The sequence below is a fragment of the Brassica napus genome, chromosome A10 (assembly GCF_020379485.1).
Source record: "Brassica napus cultivar Da-Ae chromosome A10, Da-Ae, whole genome shotgun sequence".
In the NCBI taxonomy this organism is placed as follows: Eukaryota; Viridiplantae; Streptophyta; class Magnoliopsida; order Brassicales; family Brassicaceae; genus Brassica; species Brassica napus.
The window spans coordinates 650,325-670,955 of record NC_063443.1 but is presented as its reverse complement, the minus strand read 5'-3'; the positions used below and the strand labels follow the sequence as shown (position 1 = coordinate 670,955).

The following is a 20,631-nucleotide window of genomic DNA, read 5'->3' as shown; positions in this document are numbered from 1 at the left end:
TGGAGGAGATATACATTGTTATCAAATCTTTATTATTAAACTCATTAATTGTCATATATATATTAGTCATTTATGGTAATTCCGTAGGTTTTATTTAAGGAAAGAAAATATCATATCATATCATTATATCATATAGTTTGACCAACTTATATATCTAACAACATATAAAAATCGAATGTGGACCTACTTATTTTTCAATTGAATGTAATTGACTACCTAATTGAGTGCCACCTATGCATTGGGGCCTCTTTTAATTAATACAAAATTGAGGTTACATCTTTTCAAATGTTCCTCAGTTAATATATAAGGGATTTCCAAGTCCAGACGAAGTCAACTTTCTTGCATTGCTGAGTCAAGCAGATAGGGACAACATTTGGAAAGCCATTTTCCGGTTTATTCCAAGAAACCGAGCCGAGAATAGTGTTTTTCGGCCTAAACTATCCGGGAACATCATCCATAATGCACCAACTCAAAACCAGAGACACCCTTTCTGAAACCAGGGTCCCCGTTGGTAAGCAAATCATCCTCTCCTTCTTACATCATATTGTTTTGCTATGAATTACAAAAAAACAAAAATAAGAGGATCAATACTTTTCCGATATGATATTGGAAGCTTCAAATACAAGAACTCGAGCTTTAGCTTCTTTGAAATCGGCGAGCAATGTATGTATAGGGTATGTAAGTTGTTTCCTTTGGCACCAGCTTAAAAGAAAAACATATAAATACCTTTTTTTGAAAAAAAAAACATATAAATACATATCATTATGACACTGTTATTAAAAAAAAAGAATCACAATGCAGAATATTTCGTTATGGAAAAATTACTTTCAACAAGCATCAGGGTTTGTGTTTGTAGTTGATAGCATCTACAGAGAGCGAATCGAAGATGCCAAGAGTTTCCTTTACATGGTGATGGATGAGGTAACACGAACATCTTTAGCTAGTTGTATATAATTAATGCCAATGCTTGATTTTAGATACAGGGGAACGCACCAGACAACGCGGCTGTTCTTGTTTATAGCAACATCCATTTGGTTCCTGGTGCCATGTCTGCTTCTGAGATCAGTAACAAACTTGATCTCGCTTCTTGTGAACCAAGAACGAGATTTTTTTATGAAATTAGATAGACTAGAATCTTACACGAACCTGATCAGAAAAGGACTAGAGATTTTAAAACGTGATTCTTTCCTTTTTCCGGATTAGATGTGTATTTTTTCAAAGGCGGTTTAGATCATTAAAAAAGGAAAAAATAGGATCAGTAAAACCCTTATATAAGGAGGGTTAATGTATTCTATTTTGTTTCATTCACACATAACACATTCATCAACGCTTTCTCATTCAACAAATTTAAGTTTCTCTTCTATCATACTTTGTGATCTTTCTTGTTTAATAATGGCGACAAGAACGAGAATCCTCAGCTTAGTGTTTGCAATGATGATGAGCTTCACGGTTCTCTCGGGTTACAGCTCAGCCAAGATCTACAAAGTTGGAGACTCCCAGGGATGGACTGCTAAAGACGATGTCTACTACGCTTGGGCAGAGAGAGACTATAAGGAGTTCCATGTGGGAGATTCTCTCGTCTTCGAATACGATCCCAGCATCAACGACGTGACTCAAGTCTCTGGCGGTTTGGAATACGAGTTCTGCGACCTTTCTTCTCCTAAAGCTGTCTACAACACCGGACACGATGTCGTGACTCTCATGGAACCAGGTTTTCACTACTTCATCACCTCAAACCAAGAACAATGCGTGTTAGGACAGAAACTCGAAGTTCTTGTAGTCCATGACCCTTCAAGTCTGGTTCCTCCACCAACAACACCTAGCAAGACCCTTCCCGTCGGAGAGACGTACAAGGTCGGAGACTCGGAAGGATGGAAAGTTTATGATAGTGACTTCTACAACAAGTGGAGTGAGGAGAAACAGTTTCATGTTGGAGATAGTTTGATTTTTGAGTATGCTGATGAAGTCAACGACGTTTATGAGATCAGCGGTGATCTAGAGTTCATGACGTGCGACCCAACATCTCCTGTGTCTGTGTACAAGACGGGACACGATCTAGTTAGGCTTACGGAACCAGGAGTTCATTATTTCATAACCTCACAGTCTGGTTATTGTGAAGCTGGTCTTAAGGTTCGAGTGATGGTGGGACCACAACCCAAAGCTGTTGCTTACCCTAATTTTCCCAAGAAGGTGGACTTGTCAGCTATGGAGCGTCTCAACAACTGGTTACAGACATTCAAACCCCAACCCCATCATTAAACCAGCTTGGAGCTCTTGTTGTCTCTTTCTCTTGTTGTCTCTTTCTCTTGTCTAGTTTATTTGATTCAAGAAGAATTCAATAAAATTTCATGTTTGACTAAACGTAACTGAAGCACAAAACTATAATACAAATTGAATAACAAAGATGCCTTTATTAAACTTAGCTGTTTTTTATTGAAATAAGGGAGCCTCTTCTTCTATAATGGTGTATCATAACATTAGTTTCTCTTACAAATATAGTCACTTTAACTGGTTCCTTGAACTGGAACAGAGCCGTTCGTATCTGTAGTATTTTCCTCGGACGCTTTGAAGATCGGACACTTGGAAGAAAGTGTAAGACAATATCAGGTTGTTGATTCCGTCATTCTTGGATCAGTCACAAACTCAGGATCAATGTAGAAGAAGAAGGTCTTCGTAGGCTTTGAGTTTGCTTAAGAAATATCAAACAGAGCCAATAACAAAAGGTAGTCACAAGCAGGTATTAAAGACCATGAAGAACGAGAAGGACCAAAATGTGGAGACGAAGAGGATCCTGTAAGAATATTTTATATTTATATATGACCTATGTGTCTATTGATTCAATATAAATATCAAGTTCATATTAATGTTATGGATTCTAATATAAAAGATGATACTGTGATGGATTGGTTTCGATTAAAGCATTAGAATCAGGTGTATTGATAACCCTCTTCCCTTACCTTATTTAGTTATGAATGACTTCTTCAATAATGATTATATATCATTTAGATATATGTGTGTATGGTTGTGCTTATAATATGTTAATCACATATAAAGAATTGTTTGTGCTTGAAAGAGTATTAAAGAAAAAGTGTGATTATTGAAAAGGCACTATAGCACATATCTATATATATTGTCACGTGTGGTGGTGGTTACAAAATAAGAGAAAAGTGACTTTTCTTATATGAGAGAAGAGTTACGATTGTGTCGGTATTACGTAAGAAACGTATAAGCCATCGTAAGAGAACAAAACGTGATAAGAAGAGGTTTTAGATTCCTTTGTCCATCAAAGGGAATCATGAAGGATTAAAGGCCAAAGGAAGGAAAAAATCAAATTGTGGATTGATGCAAATACTCAACCAAGGAAAGCATGGATCAAGGTTAGTGTTTCTTTCTTCTTCTCTAGAAAGTATTAGGGTTGAATTAATCTAAACTAGAATATGGTCTTGGGTAGATTTCATATTAGAAATCATAAAAGTTAATCTTACAGATCCATGTGAGAGAAAGAGAAGACGGCGATGAAGAAGAGAAGAAGATTGACACGTTCTTTAAGCTCATCAAAAGTTATCAAGAAGCACGGAAACGAAGAAGAGAAGAGTTGGCTGAAAATTCAGGAGACGTGAAGAAGAAAACTAACGTCGGAGAGACATCCGGTGCTGTAGTTCCGGCGTTTCAGCCGGAAGATTTCTCTCAGTGTAGGACGGATGTGAAGCCACTGATGGCTGTTTCAGATCACAAGGAAGGGGATGTAAAGGTGAAAGAAGAGGAGGAACAAGCAGATAAGGAGGGAGAAGAAGAGAAGGGTTTAGATCTTTAATCTTGCATTGTAATAAACTCTCTTTTTTTTTCACTTTCATTTAGGATTTGGGAATTGACAAATAAATATCTCAACGTGTTTCCGATCAAAATAGTCAAAGCCTAAAATGTAAAATAAGCTAAAACATTGGTATAATTCTTGGGACACTAGAAACTATTATATCTGAATATTTGTTTGCTGTTTCTGAGCATATTTATAGATAAATGAAAAAGATAGGAATGCTGAAAGTGCTTCAAGAAAAGTCAACGAGTTGACTCTCATTGTGATCTCCCCCAGGTAAATGAAACAGACTTTTAACACACCTCTTAAGAGCATCCGCAATGGAGGTTTATCAAGAGTCCTTAGCACAAAATCCTAGGTTAATATGAATACATTAATATTATAAAACTTAAGTTAGCTAAAGATTGATCTTTAATTAAGGATTATAAGGATTTGATCTTTAAAGACGTGGCAGCGTGCCATTGGGTCGGTAGAAATTTTAATTTCATATGTTTTAAAATTTAATATTTTATCTTTATATTTAATCATGTATCTTCATATTTAATCATGTAATAAATAAAAAATTTAATGGAGTTAAATCTATTTAATATTCACCAAAATTTTAAAATTTAAAATTTTATCTTTATATTTTATTGTATCTTTATATTTAATCATGTAATAAATAAAAATTTTAGTTTCACATAATTTAAAATTTAATATTTTTTAATTCCTAAGAACTCCAAATGGGAGAACACTATTGGACATACAATTTTGATTAGAGTCCTTAATTAGTCAAACACAATTTTTTTTTTAAAAAAATAGTTTAATAATGCTAAAGACTCAATAAGAGGTTGGTTCTCTCTCTCTATCTCTCAACATTAAAGCTTGTTTCTCTATAATAAATCTCAGTTTCGTCTCTAACTTGTGATTTTTCAAGTCCAGACAAAAGTCAACTTCTTGCAAAGTTTGATCGTTGCTGAAGATGGGGACAACATTTGGGAAGCCATTTGCCGGTTTGTTCCAAGAACCAGAACCGAGAATAATGTTTTTCGGCCTCGGCTTTACAGGATCAATACTGCACCAACTCAAAACCGGCGAAACCCTTTCTTAAACAAGGCGCACCATTGGTGAGCAAATGATCATCCTCTCTTTTTCAACTTACTGTTTTCCAATGAGTTTCTCACAAAAAAAAAAAAAATTCTAGATAGGATTGAATGGGGAAGCTTCAAATTCAAGAACTCGAGCTTTAGCTTCTTTGAAATAGAAGAGCAAAAAAGTTGAACGCGCTTTGGATAAGGCGACCGTCTTTGCGATTCTCTCGACTCTTGACGCCGGTGACGGTCCTCACGACCGTTGCTGAGAAGCTTTCTCCTTCCTGTTTCTATGGCTCCATTCTCTGGTCCTGGTCCTTCTCTCTCACCGCCGTGGCCACCGGATCTGTGTATGGTCGATAGGGTTTCGCAACCGCCGACTTCTTTTGTCTTCGGTACAGTCTCTGCCTATCTTCATCCGGAGGTCTCTCCATTATCTCCTCCGACAGATTTGTCTCCGCCTCTTCTTCGAGCCTCGCCGGCTCCGCTGGTTCCTGAGATTACTAAGGAGGCGCCATTGGCCACGAACCCCGTCTCTCTTTCGCCTGCTGTAACGGCACCGGCACTTTGGGTTTCAAAGCTAAAGGCTTCCACTCACAATCTCAAGAAATTAGCTTCACCTACTTTTGCGGCTGATGGTACTCCTGTTGTAAGGGCTCCGGAGTCTGTTATTTTCAAATCCTCGAATCTTTGGAAACACTACATTGTTGCTCAGTTCCATGGAACTCCTCCCTCACCGACGAAGATTTTCTCAGATTTAAATCCGATTTGGGGCAAGCACGGCCGAATCAAAGTCAAGCAACAGTCGCACGACGTATGCTTCATCCTCATTCCGTGTGAAATCACTCGCAAATGGGCTCTGCTTCATCATATTATCTGCTTCACACGGGTTGTTTGCTCTTTTATTTTCTTGTATCTTTTTTTCTTTATCTTTATGTTGTAAAGGTACTCTGGAGAAGAAGAAACATGAATGAATAAGTATTTAAAAAAAAAAAAAAAAAAAAAAAAGAAATAGAAGAGCAATGCCTGCATAGGGTATGGGAGACGTTTCCTTTCGCACCAGCTTTAAAAGAAAAACATATAAATAAATCCGTACCTCATTATGACTTTGTTTGTTAATAAAATACGAAAAAAAATTACAATTGCAGAAAATTTCTTCATGGAAAATTTACTTTCAAAAGGCAGCAGGGTTTGTATACGTAGTTGATAGCACGGACAGAAAGGGAATCGAAGAGGCAAAGAGTTTCCTTTACATGGTGATGGATGAGGTACACAAACAAATGTGTCTTTTAAACACCAAGCAAAGTTGTATATATATATATATATATATTACCAATGTTTTCATTCCATGGGTTTAGATAGACGGGAATGCACCAGACAATACAGCGGTTCTTGTTTATGCAAACAAGCATGAGGTTCCTGGTGCCATGTCGGCTTCTGAGATCAGTAACGAACTTGATCTCCCTTCTCTTCGTCAAAGAAACTGGAAAAGAAACTGGTAAGAAAGACGATTTCAAGTCTTGGTAAGAAGATTTATAGATTGATTCTTCTGATGATCTTGGTGTTTGAGATTGGCTTGTTAGGCATGTCCAGAGCTCATGTGCGCTCTGTGGCGACGGTATACATGAAGGATTCGTCTGTCTCATCAAAAACATTGCAAGAATGTAAACAGTCCTTATTTTTCGTTGCTAAATCTCTTCTGTACCAAAAAAACAGCCATCTTCTGTTTCAAGTTATCGAGCTCTTCATGTTTATTCGCTAGCTCCATCAACAAGACAACTTGATCCTCTTAAAAGAAACATTACTCGGCCTATGTCCCTTGTCAGCCATCATCTCTCAGCTTCATCAACCTTAGAAAAATCACAAAGCAGATCCAACAACCGCATCGCGCGAAGCCATGAAATATTTATGCTGGGTGCACTATTAATATGAAGATTAAAATATTAATTTAAAAAAAAATATATAATTTAAAATTAAAATATGATATAATATGAAAATAAATGTAATAAAATATTGATATTAATACATTATAAATTAATCATTGCTTGAAGTAAGGTATCACTTCTTAGTTTGTGATATTTTCAAGCAATTTTTTGGTAAATCAAAATGAGATAATCACTTAAAATGATCTCACATTCTATTAGATAGGGTGGTTTCCACTAATTTCATTGCATAAAAATAGTTTTTCATGACTTGCACTAGTAACAGGTAAATTCAAAACCAATTTCAAAAATCTACAAATTAAAAGATATGTAACTAAATAACTAAATTACTTTTTCATCGTCGATAAAAAACAAAATTTATCTAAAGTCACATTTGTCATTATTTGAATAATTACAGATCCTAGTGGAAACAAATCAAAATATTTAAAAAAAAAAAATTTGGAAATAAAAATATATTTCTAAAGTTTTTTGCATGTCACGTTAATAGTTACTAGTTACTACTAGTTAGAGATTTATGATTTTAGCAAAAGAAATTGAAAACTATAATTGGGCTTTAAAAGTTTCTTTTATTTTTTGTGGGCTCAGCTATTTTTTTTTTTGGAATTTAGTTTGTTTTGTTTTTCATTTGCCCTTAATGGCTTAATCTAAATTCTAATGGGTGCACACTTATAAATTTTAATGGGTGCACATATAAAATTACTTAGCATTTACACTATTTTTTAAAAAAATTATGGGTGCCTGTGCACCCCTTCCCTATCATGTGGCTTCGCCGCCATATCCACTTCCCCGTGTCTCTTAAACATCTTAATCAAAAACTTACAAGACTGAGTATTCGGCAAACACCCATTATATGTGTTTCCAAAGTTATAAGATATCAATCTGTTCCTTGTGAACCAAGGATATGATTTTTGATGAAATTAGATAAACAAGATATCATACACGAACCTTATCATAAAAGGATTAGAGATTTTAAAACGTGATTATTTCCTTTTTCCTGATTAGATATGTGTATTTTTTAAAGGCGGTTAATTATAGATGATTTAAAAAGGAAAAATAGGATCTGTAACACCCTTATATAAGGAGGGTTAATGTATTCTATTTTGTTTCATTCACGCACAACACATTCATCAACGCTTTCTCATTCAGCTAGTTTAAGTTTCTATTAGATCATACTTTGTGATCTTTCTTGTTTGATAATGGCGACAAGAACGAGTATCCTCAGCTTAGTGTTTGCGATGATGATGAGCTTCACGGTTCTCTCGGGTTACTCTTGGGGAGGGTCTACAAAGTTGGAGACTCCGAGGGATGGACTGCTAAAGACGATGTCTACTACGCTTGGGCCGAGAGAGACTATAAGGAGTTCCACGTGGGAGATTCTCTCGTCTTCGAATACGATCCCATCATCAACGACGTGACTCAAGTCGCTGGCGGTTTGGAATACGAGTTCTGCGACCTTTCTTCTCCTAAAGCCGTATACAACACAGGACACGATGTCGTGACTATCACGGAACCAGGTTTTCACTACTTCATCACCTCAAACCAAGAACAATGCGTATTGGGACATAAGCTCGAAGTTCTTGTCGTCCAAGACCCCTCAAGTCCGGTTCCTCCACCAACACCTAGCAAGACCCTCCCTGTCAGAAACACCTACAAGGTCGGAGACTCAGAAGGATGGAAAGTTTATGACAGTGACTTCTACAACAAGTGGAGTGTGGAGAAACAGTTTCATGTTGGAGATAGTTTGATTTTTGAGTATGCCGATGAATTCAACGACGTTTATCAGATCAGCGGGGATCTAGAGTTCATGACGTGCGACCCAACGTCTCCTGTAGCTGTGCACAAGACAGGACACGATCTTGTTAGGCTTACGGAACCGGGAGTTCATTATTTCATAACCTCAAACTCGGGTTCTTGTGAGGCTGGTCTTAAGCTTCGAGTGATGGTGGGACCAGTACCTAAAGTTGTTCTTTACCCTAATTTTCCGAAGAAGGTGGACTTCTCAGCTATGGAGCGCCTCAACAACTGGTTGAAGACTTTCAAACCCCAACATTAACCAGCTTGGAGCTATTGTTGTCTCTTTCTCTTGTCTCGTTTTAGTTTCTTTATTTCTCTGTTACCATCGTTGTATAGTTTATTTGATTCAAACAGTATTCAATAAAATTTCATGTTTGATTAAACGTAGCTGAAGCACAAAACTAACATACAAATTGAATATCAAATGTACCTTTTATTAAACTCAACAGAAACAAAACTACGAGTTTCAAGCAAATTCAGTTTACCAACACTACTGCAATTCCTTTTATTAATACTAAGGGAGACTTTCCTTCTTTCATAAGAGTGTGTCATAACATAGTTGCTCTTAAATAAATAGACACTTTAACTGGTTTCTTGAACTGGAACAGAGCTGTTCGTTTCCTCAGACACTTTGAAGAAAGTGTAAGACAGTATCAGGTTGTTGATTCCGTCCATTCTTGGATCAGTCTCAAACTCCGGATCAATGTAGAAGAGCACCTGTCAAACAAAAAAAAAAAGAAAAAAAAAGTCTTAGTGGGTTCTTGATTTTGCTCAAGGAATATCAAACAGAGCCAATAACAAATGGGCAGTCACCGGCACGTCAATCTTTTCTCCTGGAAGAAGTCGCTGCTCCTCATAGCAAAAACACTGTATCTTGTTGAAATAAACTCCTGCCTGAAAAACAAATAAGAGTATGAGAATCAATGAAAAAGGGAAGTTGATACTTGATAGTCATTCACCAAGGCTAATCTATATAACCTTCATGGGAGTGACATTATATGTGGAGATTCCGGTTATTGAAGCTGAACTTTTGTTTTCAGCAGTGTAAAAGGCGAGCACGCTTTCTCCTGGCTTTACTCTCACCTATAAGACATATCAGTTAAAAGCACTTACAATAACGAGTCAGACAACACTCTACTTTACTTAAAAAGTCTAAACCTCTCTTTGAGTTGGAGTGAACTTCCACTGCATCCCATCTGCAACATCAGCATTGAACTGAACCACAATCTCCCTATTTTTAGAGACAGAAGTATAGTAAGCAACTAAGTTGACCATGAACACAGATTATGAATGGTGTTAAGAGAGACAGAGGAATAAACACCTTTCAGTGACGGTACCAGATTCTGAATGCCTAGCAATCTTCTCCTCAACAGTCTGTACTAGTCTAAGGGTTAATTAAAAAAAAAAGAGAATACCAAGAAATTGAAACAAAGGTTAGTTATATATATATATACCTCTTTGCGTTGAACAGTACCTCCATAACCAGTAGCTTGGCAGAACGTTCTATACAATGGAACAGCCGCGTAAGTTAGCCCCACCATGCCAAAGACAACGGCAGTTAGGTAATAAAGCATTTTCTTTGATTTGGTTTCTGTTATTGAGTGAGTAGAATACTCGCGATGAGCACCACCATGTATCATCGATGAATGGGAATTCAAAGAGAATAACGAAGATGGGCTTCCCCAAAGCCCAATCTTGCTTCTGAGACTATGCTGATTGCCTTTATAAGCTCCATGGGTGTAATAACGAGAGCATGGAGCAATAGGCACAGTCCTACATAAGAATTCGCATTAGCAGGGTAATGTTTGTTAAGATCAGAATGTGATTAGCTTGATGACAAACAGTTAATCTGCATATCAGGGATGATTCATTTACCTTTTAGGCAGCGATGTTCGATGAATGTTGTGTAAATGTGAAGGAATCCGAGTCCCTCTGCATGCCTTCGACCACGACATGGCCGACGAGTAATGGTTCTCAATCGATCGAGACAGTGAAACACGACACTAATCTAAACGAACGGCGTTCTTGGGTCGTCGGCGACGAGGAATGGTTCAAACTGGATTTTATTCTTAAATGCCCTACTAACTTCTCAAAAATTATTTTTTTTGTCCCTCTCACTCTCACAAAATCGATTTTCTTTGGAGATAATCTATTAAACCCCAATCACAAGAAAACTATTTTACTTACATGCCCCTACGAAAATATTGAATTTTTCGGTAAATACTCTCTATAGTGAAATCTACGATCATTAGTGTTGTTATAAAATTTCTAAATACATTCTACATTTGAATTAATGTATATTTAATTCTATTTCATTTTTACATGGGCATTGTTTTAATTGTTTTTTCGATTAATTTAGTAAAACTTCATAATATTTCCTAAATTATTGGACTAACCACTATAAAATCGATATTATCCAGAGAAACGGAGACAACAAAGTTTCCAAACCGACTTTCATCATATGTTAGTTCATGATGCAACTATGCATTTAAATAGTATTGTCATATTTTTGAATTTTTCTCAAAATCTTTGTGTTAACCCCTACGAAAATATTGAGTTTTTCGGTAAATACTCTATATACTGAAGCCTATGATCATTAGTGTTGTTTTAAAATTTATAAACACATTCTAATTTTGTATTGATGTATATTTAATTCTCTTTTATGGGACAAGGGCATCGTCTTAATTTTTTTAACAAATAATTTAGTACCACTTCGTAATACTCCATGAATTGGTGGACTAACCACTATTAAATCGATAATCTCTAGAGAAACATAGACAACAAAGGTTCAAAACCTCTTTGACCTTCATCATATGTTAGTGCAGGGATGCAACTATGCATTAAAACAGTATTGTCATAATTTTGAATTTTTCTCAAAATTTATGTGTTAACCATTATTCTCACTACATGAGATTTAGAAAGGGGTAGTTAGACCATCTCGAACCAAACTGCAAAACACTATTTTAGTGTAATTTTTACACTAAAACCTCTCCAACTCAACTGCAAAAATTACATTATTTTAGTGCTACACTATAATTTCACACCAAATTTAATGTGATACTATTCACCACACTAAAATACTATTTACTCCACTAAAATAATATTCACTTATTTTATTAATAAATGTACAATTAAATAAAAAAATAAAAAGTTAAATACATATAATATTATAAAACAACTTTTAGTGTGAAATTTAGTATTGTGGTTAGAGAAAAATATGTTTTGTGTGCTGAAACTACACTGAAATAGTGTGGTTTTGACATTAAAATAGTGTTATGGGTTGAAAATGCTTTTAGAATAATTGTAGGGTAAGTAGAATATAATAGTTTTCTTGTGATAGGGATATAATAGATTAATTACCCTAAATCCTATAGTAGCTAGCCAGCGACTATTATTTTAAAGATTGACACGTACACGGTACAACGGTACAACACACTGATTTTGGTTATAGATTCTACAAGTTAAGTGTTAGTTGCTTATTATGGAGATGAGTCAGATGACGGGTATTAGTCCTTGTTTTCAATTTTTACATATCTATAACTATCGTCAACTTCTTTAGCGGTAAAGGGTGTTACCACCAGTCCACCACACCTTTGCCTCTTTGGTTATATATAGACTTAATTACTACCACCGGACAAAAGAAAAAAAACAATTGCATATTGATTTATCAGTTGTAAATTAAACGACCAAAAATCTCACTATTAATTTTCATTTTTGGTGTAGAACTATGTACATACACATGGTGTCTACTTTTGTATAACAGACCAACAATCATACACTAATATATTTCAGCAAAAAAAAGTATAAAATTTATCCGGTATTAATACTTATGAAGTTTTGAAAAACTCGAGACGAGGGACACCTAAACGGAGAGAGTATGTAGCTTTTTTATAGTCACCCCATGTGAATGAATTATACCGCCGTGGATTTGCTGGCGATACCATTTCAGGCAATGGTGATATTTTGGCCTCTAAAGGCGGTGCCGCAAAATACATCGCCGACATTCGAGGCTTCCCTGCCGTGTTCGCCAATACCCTGTGCCTCACACTAGTGAACCTCCCATTCGTCAATGCCTATCATTAACAGAAGATAAGTTAATTTAAGTGTAGGATCTTGGTTTATGATTTTTGTTTAGGAAACACTTGCATGTGACAGATATTAATCTTGTTTTACTACTGAAAGACGATATGACCAAAACTAATTACTTTTAAGAATTTAATTAGTGTTGATTAAATGGATTTACCTGAAGGCAGTCACCGACCAATACGTAGAAGCATGTAGGGTCAGATGGGACTGGTACCCACAAACCGTCTTGTGAGCAAATCTCAAGTCCATCTACGTCGTTGGATCTCAACACCGTCAAGATCTGAGGGTCAGAATGCTCGCCGAAACCTATTTGGCTAACGCCTCTTAGCGCGTACGGTGCAGGTGGATATAGATTCAGCCGCAGGATTGAGTCGCTACGGACGTCTCTGATAAGCTCACTCACCTCGCTAGATCTCTGGCCCCACAAATTTTCCGCCGTCAGATCAATTATCTCACATGCTAGATCTTTAACGGCGTGTATGTAATCATTCGTGGCCGAACTACAAAAGGAAAAAAAAGACGTGGCAGTCAGCTAACACGCTCATGAGATTATGCAGAGGAATGTTCGAAAACGAGGACCCACGATTCTTTTCTTTTTACAACTTGCCATTTCTTTAAATTGACCAAGAGAAATAAATAACAAGTCAAATATTCGATTCATTGACGTTTCGAATCTTGATTCTTTGACGTCTCAAAGTCTTTTTGTGTTCATGCACAATCTTCCATTCATTGACCAAGTCTATTCAATTATCGTGACGTGTTCAAAAAGACTAACTAATAGTAATATTTACTCTATTTTTATTTTTCTATTTAATATTTTTTGTTATCTGTTAAACATACTTCAACCAATGAAATGCATTCTATAAATGTAGATAATTAAAAATATATTTCTTTTAAAATTGACAAACAAATTCTAATACATTATTTAATATAATGTAACATGAGTACTAACAAGAAATCCATGAATGATATTTAAAAGTGACAAAAAGGTGGACTATGCCACCGAATTAGAGAGATAAAATTAGAAAAGTATTTTAATTCACCAACCATGTCACAGTCAGTGTTGCAAAAGCACTTTTGCATTTTTGATAATTTAATTAGCTTGATTTATGAAAAAAATGGCTGTCATCCTAATTGTAATCACATACCAATATACTATGAACCGAGAACTAAATCCAACTGTTGTAGAGGAATGATTACAACAAATAATCAGGTGAACCGGCATTGGGTTGGTATGACTTTTTAATTGTATTAATTTACATATAAACTATATAATATGGGCAACTATAATGACAATAATGGAGCAAAGACTGATAATAATTGAAAGCCGTGTCTTATGGTCATTATCCAATAGTCGACATGGCATCTCTGAGCTCTTTTTAGGTAGCTCACAAGTCAATAGTCACATTGTCACGTAATCCATATCAATTTTCAGTTGGGTCAACTTTGATACACACAAATAGGAACAGATAGAATATCAAAAAAATTAATTTTGTAGACGCAACGAAGACTGGCAGCTTCATAGTTGTTAGTTTACTCATGCATCTTTATGCGACTACACATGAATTCATATATGCTAATCTTTCAATACGTACGGTATAGGTTCAGTCACCAATAAATATTAAAAGAAAAAACTTTGTAGCTTTATAATTTAGTGTAGTTTGAAGAAGTAACCAATAAATACAAAGAACAAACAAGATTTGTAATACGCACCTGAACTTGAAGGGATCATCATGCGAGATAGTTTCAGATTTATCAGCGACAGACGTCGGGTTTGCGTGGAGAAGAAGATACTCAAGCTCACCCAAATCTCCATTGAACCCGATGTTCTTGCATCCGTAACCGAATGGACTCGCCGGACCGGCTCGTAGCTTCTCAGATTCTGGTTTATTAAAGAACTCTTCACCTTCATGCTCAAATCTCGAGATTATCTCTGGTCTAACTCCATGGTTTATCACCTTAAAAAATCCATTAACCTCGCATGCTTTAACAATCTTCTCCGATAGTTTTGACCGGTCATGTGTAGAGAAATCAATAACCGGAAAGTTATATTCCGGCGAGGCTTTTGCCTTCTTTCCAATGGGTGGAAACGGTGTTGAAGAAGGTAAAACCATGTTCTTTTATTTTTCAAACGAAAAACCTTTAAAAATAAAATGTATTAGTACAGAATGAGATCAGGAGATTTTGATTATGAAAGAACAAGAGGAGAGGTCAGTATTATATATAGTGTATGCCTTTATGGGAAGAAGAAAGGTAGAGTTTGGATATAATAAAAATAATTTTTATTAGTCTTTTTCTGATTTAATTTTTAATGCTACGGTTTCCATACGGTTGACAACTGGGGGGAAATTAAAGTAATCGCCTCATCAACATATCGCGTAAGGTGGGCATGTCATCAATGGGGACGGTCGAGTTTCAAATTATTGCCAAGATAATTAAAGCTTGCCTATTTATGAGATTATTCTTATTTATCTCCCTCAAAATTGATTTTTTTGTGCGAAGGTATTATATAAAACTAACCATATAATCAGCTTAAATTTTTTTTCCAAGTTAGGTAAACTTGAAATATATTATTTTGCTCTTTTTATTATTTGTATTATTTGTTTCACAACTTGTTATTATTAAATTCGGGTAGATTGGTATTTGGTGAAAGCAAACTAGTAGATGTCGATGTTTACTTCTTAAAATAATCTAAAGACTGAGCACTTATTGCCTAAAATTACGTGTTTTGTTAGTCATAAGACTCGCGTATATTTAATAATGTTTTCTTATTAAATGCATAACAAAATATCTGTATGAATAAAGTATAAATTATTTTACAATAAATTAGCAGTTGGTGATTAAGATTTACGATAAATATTTGTAGCCCGATCAAAGATGTTTTATATCGATAAGTAATGAGTTAGGCAGAAGTTAGTAACAATCAATAGTTTTATTCACATGTATCTTGCAAAGACCTTCGATCATTTTTTTTTTTAAATACCTTCAATCATGGTTGATGTATAAGCAGGGGCGGACGTATGTGATAGTCTATGGGGTCACGTGCCCCCGTCTACTTTTTCAAAAAAAAAATTATGTATAGTTAGTTATGTATAATTATTAGTGAACACATAAGGTAACGTATCCCGACAAATTCTTCTCGTGAAATCATTACTCAAAAACACATAATTGTAGCCCAAAATTAAAATATAAAGCCCAATTTAAGAAACCCATTCAAAATTAAAAAAAATTAATGAAAGAAGTGGATGGTGAAAAGTTGACCTAGTGCAATACATCTTCATCTTTCGTTTTGTTCTCTTCCTTTTATTTTTTCCAATTAAAGTTTTCTGCTTCCAATCACAAAAAACTCTAAATCAGACGAACAAAAAAGTAACGCAGGTAAAAAGCTTCTATATTAAATTATTGTTGCTTCTTAAATAAGAACTATTACTTTTTGTCTAATTTTAAATTACGAATTTGCAATAGTTACGAACTTGCGATTTAACTATTTGATTATATGCTAGACTTTTTTTCTTCCAAATTGATAAAGACTTGATAACTATAGGATTATTGTTTTGTGTTAGCAAAACGTGAGGAATGTTTTGTGTTAGCAAAACGTGAGTACTTGGTTAATAAAAAATCATGAAAATTTAGAAACTATAGAATTGTTGTTTGAGGAATGTTTTTTTTTTTCTTTTGCAGTTAAGTTTTCAATGGAAAAATATTTCAAACCCAAAAGAAAGTTTGAGTCTTTAGCTATGTCCGAAGATGAATTGGAGAAATTACCTTATGATCCCGGAGAAAGGAAAAGAATATCAGAATATCCTTTAAATCAAAGAGATGAGGTAATACGCAAATATCTTATTAGAGGTCCTTGTCAACCACGTGGTCATGAATTTCCTAAAACATTGTTTACAAATAAATTGAGACGATTCAATCCATCTTGGTTTGATCTCTATGGTGATTGGTTGGAATATAGTGTGAAGAAGGACAAAGCATATTGTTTGTTCTGCTACTTGTTTAGAGATTACACTGAAAATAAAGGTGGAAGTGATGCATTTGTGATTACTGGCTTTGATGACTGGAACAAGACTGAGAGATTACAAGATCATGTTGGAGCAGTGAACAGTTTTCACAATAGTGCATTGAAAAGGGCTGATTATTTTATGAGACCAGGGCAGTCAATTGTTCATGCTTTTTATAAGCAAGATGATGCGGCTAAAAATGAATACAGGATCAGATTGAATGCTTCAATTGGTGCTTGTAGGTTTTTGTTACAACAAGGACTACCATTTCGAGGTCATGATGAGTCAGTAGATTCAGTCAACAAGGGAAACTTTTTGGCGCTTTTGAAATACACTGCAGAGCAAAATGAACTTGTGAGTAAAGTTGTTTTAGAGAATGCTCCAAAAAACAATCAGATGGTGTCCCACAAAATTCAGACAGATATAGTTCATTGTTTTGCAGAAGAAGTTATTGAATCTGTCATTCAAGAAGTTGGTCATGATATATTTTGCTTGTTGGTGGATGAGTCTGCAGATGTTTCTGATAAAGAACAAATGGCAGTGGTTTTTCGCTTTGTTGATAATCATGGGATAGTTAAAGAAAGGTTCATTGGTCTAGTTCATGTGAAAGAGACATCTTCTTTATCTCTAAAGTGTGCTGTTGATTTATTGTTTGCTAAATATGGACTGAGTATGAAAAAGCTAAGAGGACAAGGTTATGATGGAGCGAGTAATATGAAGGGTGAATTCAACGGATTGAGATCTTTAATTATGAGAGAATGCAGTTCTGCGTATTATGTCCACTGTTTTGCTCATCAACTCCAGTTAGTTGTCGTGGCAGTTGCTCAAAAGCATTTTGGGGTTGTGGATTTCTTTGATAAGCTTGCTATCTTGTTAAATGTTGTTGGGGCTTCTTGTAAGAGAAAAGATATGGTGCGAGAAGATCATCTGAAAAGAATAGAGGAAAGAACTAAGAAAGGTGAAATGAAGACAGGAAAGGGATTAAACCAAGAGGTTTCATTTCAAAGACCCGGTAAAACTCGTTGGGGTTCTCATTACAAAACATTACTGCGGTTGGTTGATTTGTTTCCTTCTATCATTACAGTACTTGAGTATGTCGAAAAAGATGGGAGTGATGCTATCAAAAGACGACAAGCTAATGGTCTTCTCAATTACTTCCACACCTTTGAATTTGTGTTCTACTTGCAGTTAATGTTGCTTATTCTTGGGATCACAAATAGTTTATCAAAGGCTCTTCAAAGGAAAGACTTGGATATTCTGAATGCTATGTCGCTTGTGAAATCCACCAAGCAACAATTGAATAAGCTCAGGGAAAATGGATGGGAATCTCTGATCAACAAAGTTTTTTCCTTCTGTAAAACTTACAAGACTGAGTTACTGGTTATGGATGATGAGTTTAACTCCAAGAGTTCAAGAAAAAGAAGCAATATAACCAACTTGCATCATTACAAGGTACAATGCTTTTACACTGTATTGGATATGCAAATTCAGGAGTTTAATGACCGCTTTGATGAGGTAAACACTGAATTACTTGGTTGCATTGCTTCTTTGAGCCCTAATGATTCATTTCGTGAGTTTGATCACTTGAAAGTTATGAGGTTGTCTGAGTTTTATCCTGAGGATTTTAGTCATATGGAACGGATGACTCTTGAACATCAACTTGGTCTCTATATTGATAACATTCGCGAAGATGAAAGATTTGCTAATTTGAAGAATCTTGGAGATCTTGCATGTATGATGGTAGAGACAAAGAAACACCTTTCACATCCTTTGGTGTATCGGCTTTTAAAGCTAGTTTTGACTTTGCCTGTCGCCACTGCTACAGTTGAAAGATGTTTTTCTGCGATGAAGATTGTGAAGACTAGCTTGAGGAATCGGATAAGTGATCAGTTTTTAAATGATTGTGTTATTTGTTTTGTTGAGAAAGAACTATTTGAGAAAGTAACAAACGATGCTGTGATAAAAAGATTCCAGAAAATGGAATCGCGTAGGATTAATTTGTAAGGTGATTTTTTGAAGAATTTTATTTAAATGAATTTAGTTATAAATGATATTGTGCCCCCGGTAAAAAATTGTTCTGGATCCGCCCCTGTGTATAAGATTTAAAATTTATCATTCGACACGATAGATAAACCTTTTTTAAAATGTTAGTATTCCTTTTGTTTCATAAAGAGTATCCCTTTAAATTTTATTTTTCTGTTTCAAAAAGTATTATTCAATATTTCAAATAAAATGTTATATATTAAATTTATTTTTATTTTTGGATTAAGTTAATTTTTATCTAAATCATTTTCATTTATTTAATCATGTAAATAAAGATATCTTGGCATATTTTACAATTTTTTAATTTATATGAAATGATTAAATTAGCACTCTTTGCAAAATGGAGGGTTTCTCTGGTGAAAGACCTTGGAAAAGGGTCACAAGAGAGTGGGAAATGTGAGAATGGGTGGTCATGTGTAAGGCCAATATGTCGGCACGTAGTGGAAATGGTCAACCTTGACGGCTCCTATTAGCCGTCCGATTAACTAAAGAATCTGTTTTCATTCCTATATTTGTCAGAAAGAAAATTCCAACTCTGTATCAATACCTTGTACCTACCCATTTACTGTATTATTTATTACTGTCTATTGTGACACCATCTACTAATAAAAGACGTTTTGATATTTGCATCATTATTTTTTTTCTATTTTTCAGAAAATGGCTGGTTCATTTTTATGCAACGAAAAATTTATCATATTTTAGCTGATAGATAATAAAATGTAAACAATCCATCAAATATATGACATTATAAAGAGTTGACTCTATGTGTTAAAATTGTGTCGTTTGATCTAATATGGCACATATTAAACAAATCAACGTTTTCATAAGGCTTTTGATGTTAGTTGATTAGGTTCACGGTTAAACGTTAATGGATAATTTCGAATCATTTCAATTCGTTTAAATATTTAAATATATACTAATACTATAAAGGAAGGATGGGCCGTAGAAAAGTTGACCAGAGGCAGGCTGGATCAATGGAACATGGCATCTGACATATTAGCCGACATTATCCCATGAATGAAACATACATATCGGTTATCAAACCTAACCATTTTTTAGAACAGTATTATGCACATTTGTTTAACGTATAAATACGCATATCTTAAATTAATTCTGAGCTTAAAGTGGGCAGTTGGTCACCCATCTCCTAGACAACCAATTAATATATTTCTACTTTTAAATTTGAATGTTTTCTAATTATGAAATAAAATTTTAAATATCAGGATTGGTAAATTATGTGTAATGAAGTACTCCTATTAACAAAACCATCGGACTACTGCGATGTGATAAAGCATATTAGAGTTAAAATGATTATCTTTGTAATACTATAATATTACATACTAAGAAGAACCTGCATGCATCATGCAGCATGCAGCATGCATTGAGAAATTAATAGTAATTAAATGGGTTTCTTAAACCGTAATTTGGGGTAAGATGTTGGAAGATGAACTATGATTGTGTGAACAATGCAGTTGAAAATGTTGTCTTATGACTGTAACTAAATTAATTGAATTGTGGCATGTATATAGATGGAAAACAACAGACGACATAAACTACAAAAGGCAAATGGGATGGCACATGCGTGGGAATGGGGTGAGCAAACGGCCGTTGGAATACTTTTGGTCGTTGAAACGCTATTTCCTCTCTTCTTAAATATGGAATAAATTATTGTTTTATACTATTACTACTATTAAATAAACTTTGAGACAAGAAGACATATATAGTCAACAGTATGTGTCCGACATAGTGTCATGAAATTAATGTGGGTAATAGAAGAACATGATATGACCGCCAGTGCCAATAAGAATTTGACACATATATACAATTATATTATAAAACACACTTTATATATTCATAAAATTCTTGGTATTTACTAT

General features: G+C 34.9%; 6 protein-coding genes across 7 annotated transcripts; 4 read left to right on the top strand and 2 right to left on the bottom strand.

Moving 5' to 3' along the window:
* The first annotated feature begins 315 nt into the window (after positions 1 to 315).
* On the top strand, positions 316 to 3,685 carry LOC106370083 (blue copper protein-like). The gene is made up of 2 exons (XM_048743336.1): positions 316 to 3,377; positions 3,488 to 3,685. The coding sequence occupies exon 1, from the start codon at positions 1,285 to 1,287 to the stop codon at positions 2,257 to 2,259; it is 975 nt and encodes a 324-aa protein (XP_048599293.1). The 5' UTR covers positions 316 to 1,284; the 3' UTR covers positions 2,260 to 3,377; positions 3,488 to 3,685.
* Positions 2,750 to 3,819, top strand: LOC125579258 (protein NIM1-INTERACTING 1-like). Its single transcript, XM_048743231.1, has 3 exons — positions 2,750 to 2,793; positions 3,302 to 3,377; positions 3,488 to 3,819. Exons 1-3 carry the CDS (start codon positions 2,750 to 2,752, stop codon positions 3,812 to 3,814), a joined length of 447 nt encoding a protein of 148 aa, XP_048599188.1. The 3' UTR covers positions 3,815 to 3,819.
* A 4,197-nt stretch (positions 3,820 to 8,016) lies between these two features.
* Positions 8,017 to 8,894, top strand: LOC106369405 (blue copper protein; the record flags this gene model as incomplete). Its single annotated transcript, XM_013809564.3, has 1 exon — positions 8,017 to 8,894. A coding segment is annotated over one exon (864 nt), but the record flags the coding sequence as incomplete, so codon positions are not given.
* Positions 8,895 to 9,039: 145 nt separating this feature from the next.
* LOC106370922 (cytochrome c oxidase assembly protein COX11, mitochondrial) lies at positions 9,040 to 10,878 on the bottom strand. Its single transcript, XM_013810924.3, has 7 exons — positions 10,497 to 10,878; positions 10,076 to 10,394; positions 9,943 to 9,995; positions 9,780 to 9,852; positions 9,600 to 9,704; positions 9,435 to 9,515; positions 9,040 to 9,338 (listed from the first exon to the last, which is right to left on the bottom strand). Exons 1-7 carry the CDS (start codon positions 10,574 to 10,576, stop codon positions 9,204 to 9,206), a joined length of 846 nt encoding a protein of 281 aa, XP_013666378.1. The 5' UTR covers positions 10,577 to 10,878; the 3' UTR covers positions 9,040 to 9,203.
* A 1,570-nt stretch (positions 10,879 to 12,448) lies between these two features.
* LOC106370917 (gibberellin 2-beta-dioxygenase 6) lies at positions 12,449 to 14,821 on the bottom strand. Its single transcript, NM_001315916.1, is given in 3 exon segments — positions 12,449 to 12,694; positions 12,865 to 13,207; positions 14,421 to 14,821. Coding segments are annotated over 3 exon segments (990 nt in total).
* Positions 14,822 to 16,444: 1,623 nt separating this feature from the next.
* LOC111205566 (zinc finger MYM-type protein 1-like) lies at positions 16,445 to 18,715 on the top strand. 2 transcript variants are annotated; one of them, XM_048743334.1, is made up of 3 exons: positions 16,445 to 17,704; positions 17,942 to 18,091; positions 18,203 to 18,715. In XM_048743334.1, exons 1-3 carry the CDS (start codon positions 16,445 to 16,447, stop codon positions 18,713 to 18,715), a joined length of 1,923 nt encoding a protein of 640 aa, XP_048599291.1. The 2 variants fall into 2 exon arrangements, with proteins under 2 accessions (XP_048599291.1, XP_048599290.1); XM_048743333.1 differs by having other exon boundaries at positions 16,445 to 17,884.
* The last annotated feature ends 1,916 nt before the right edge of the window (positions 18,716 to 20,631 follow it).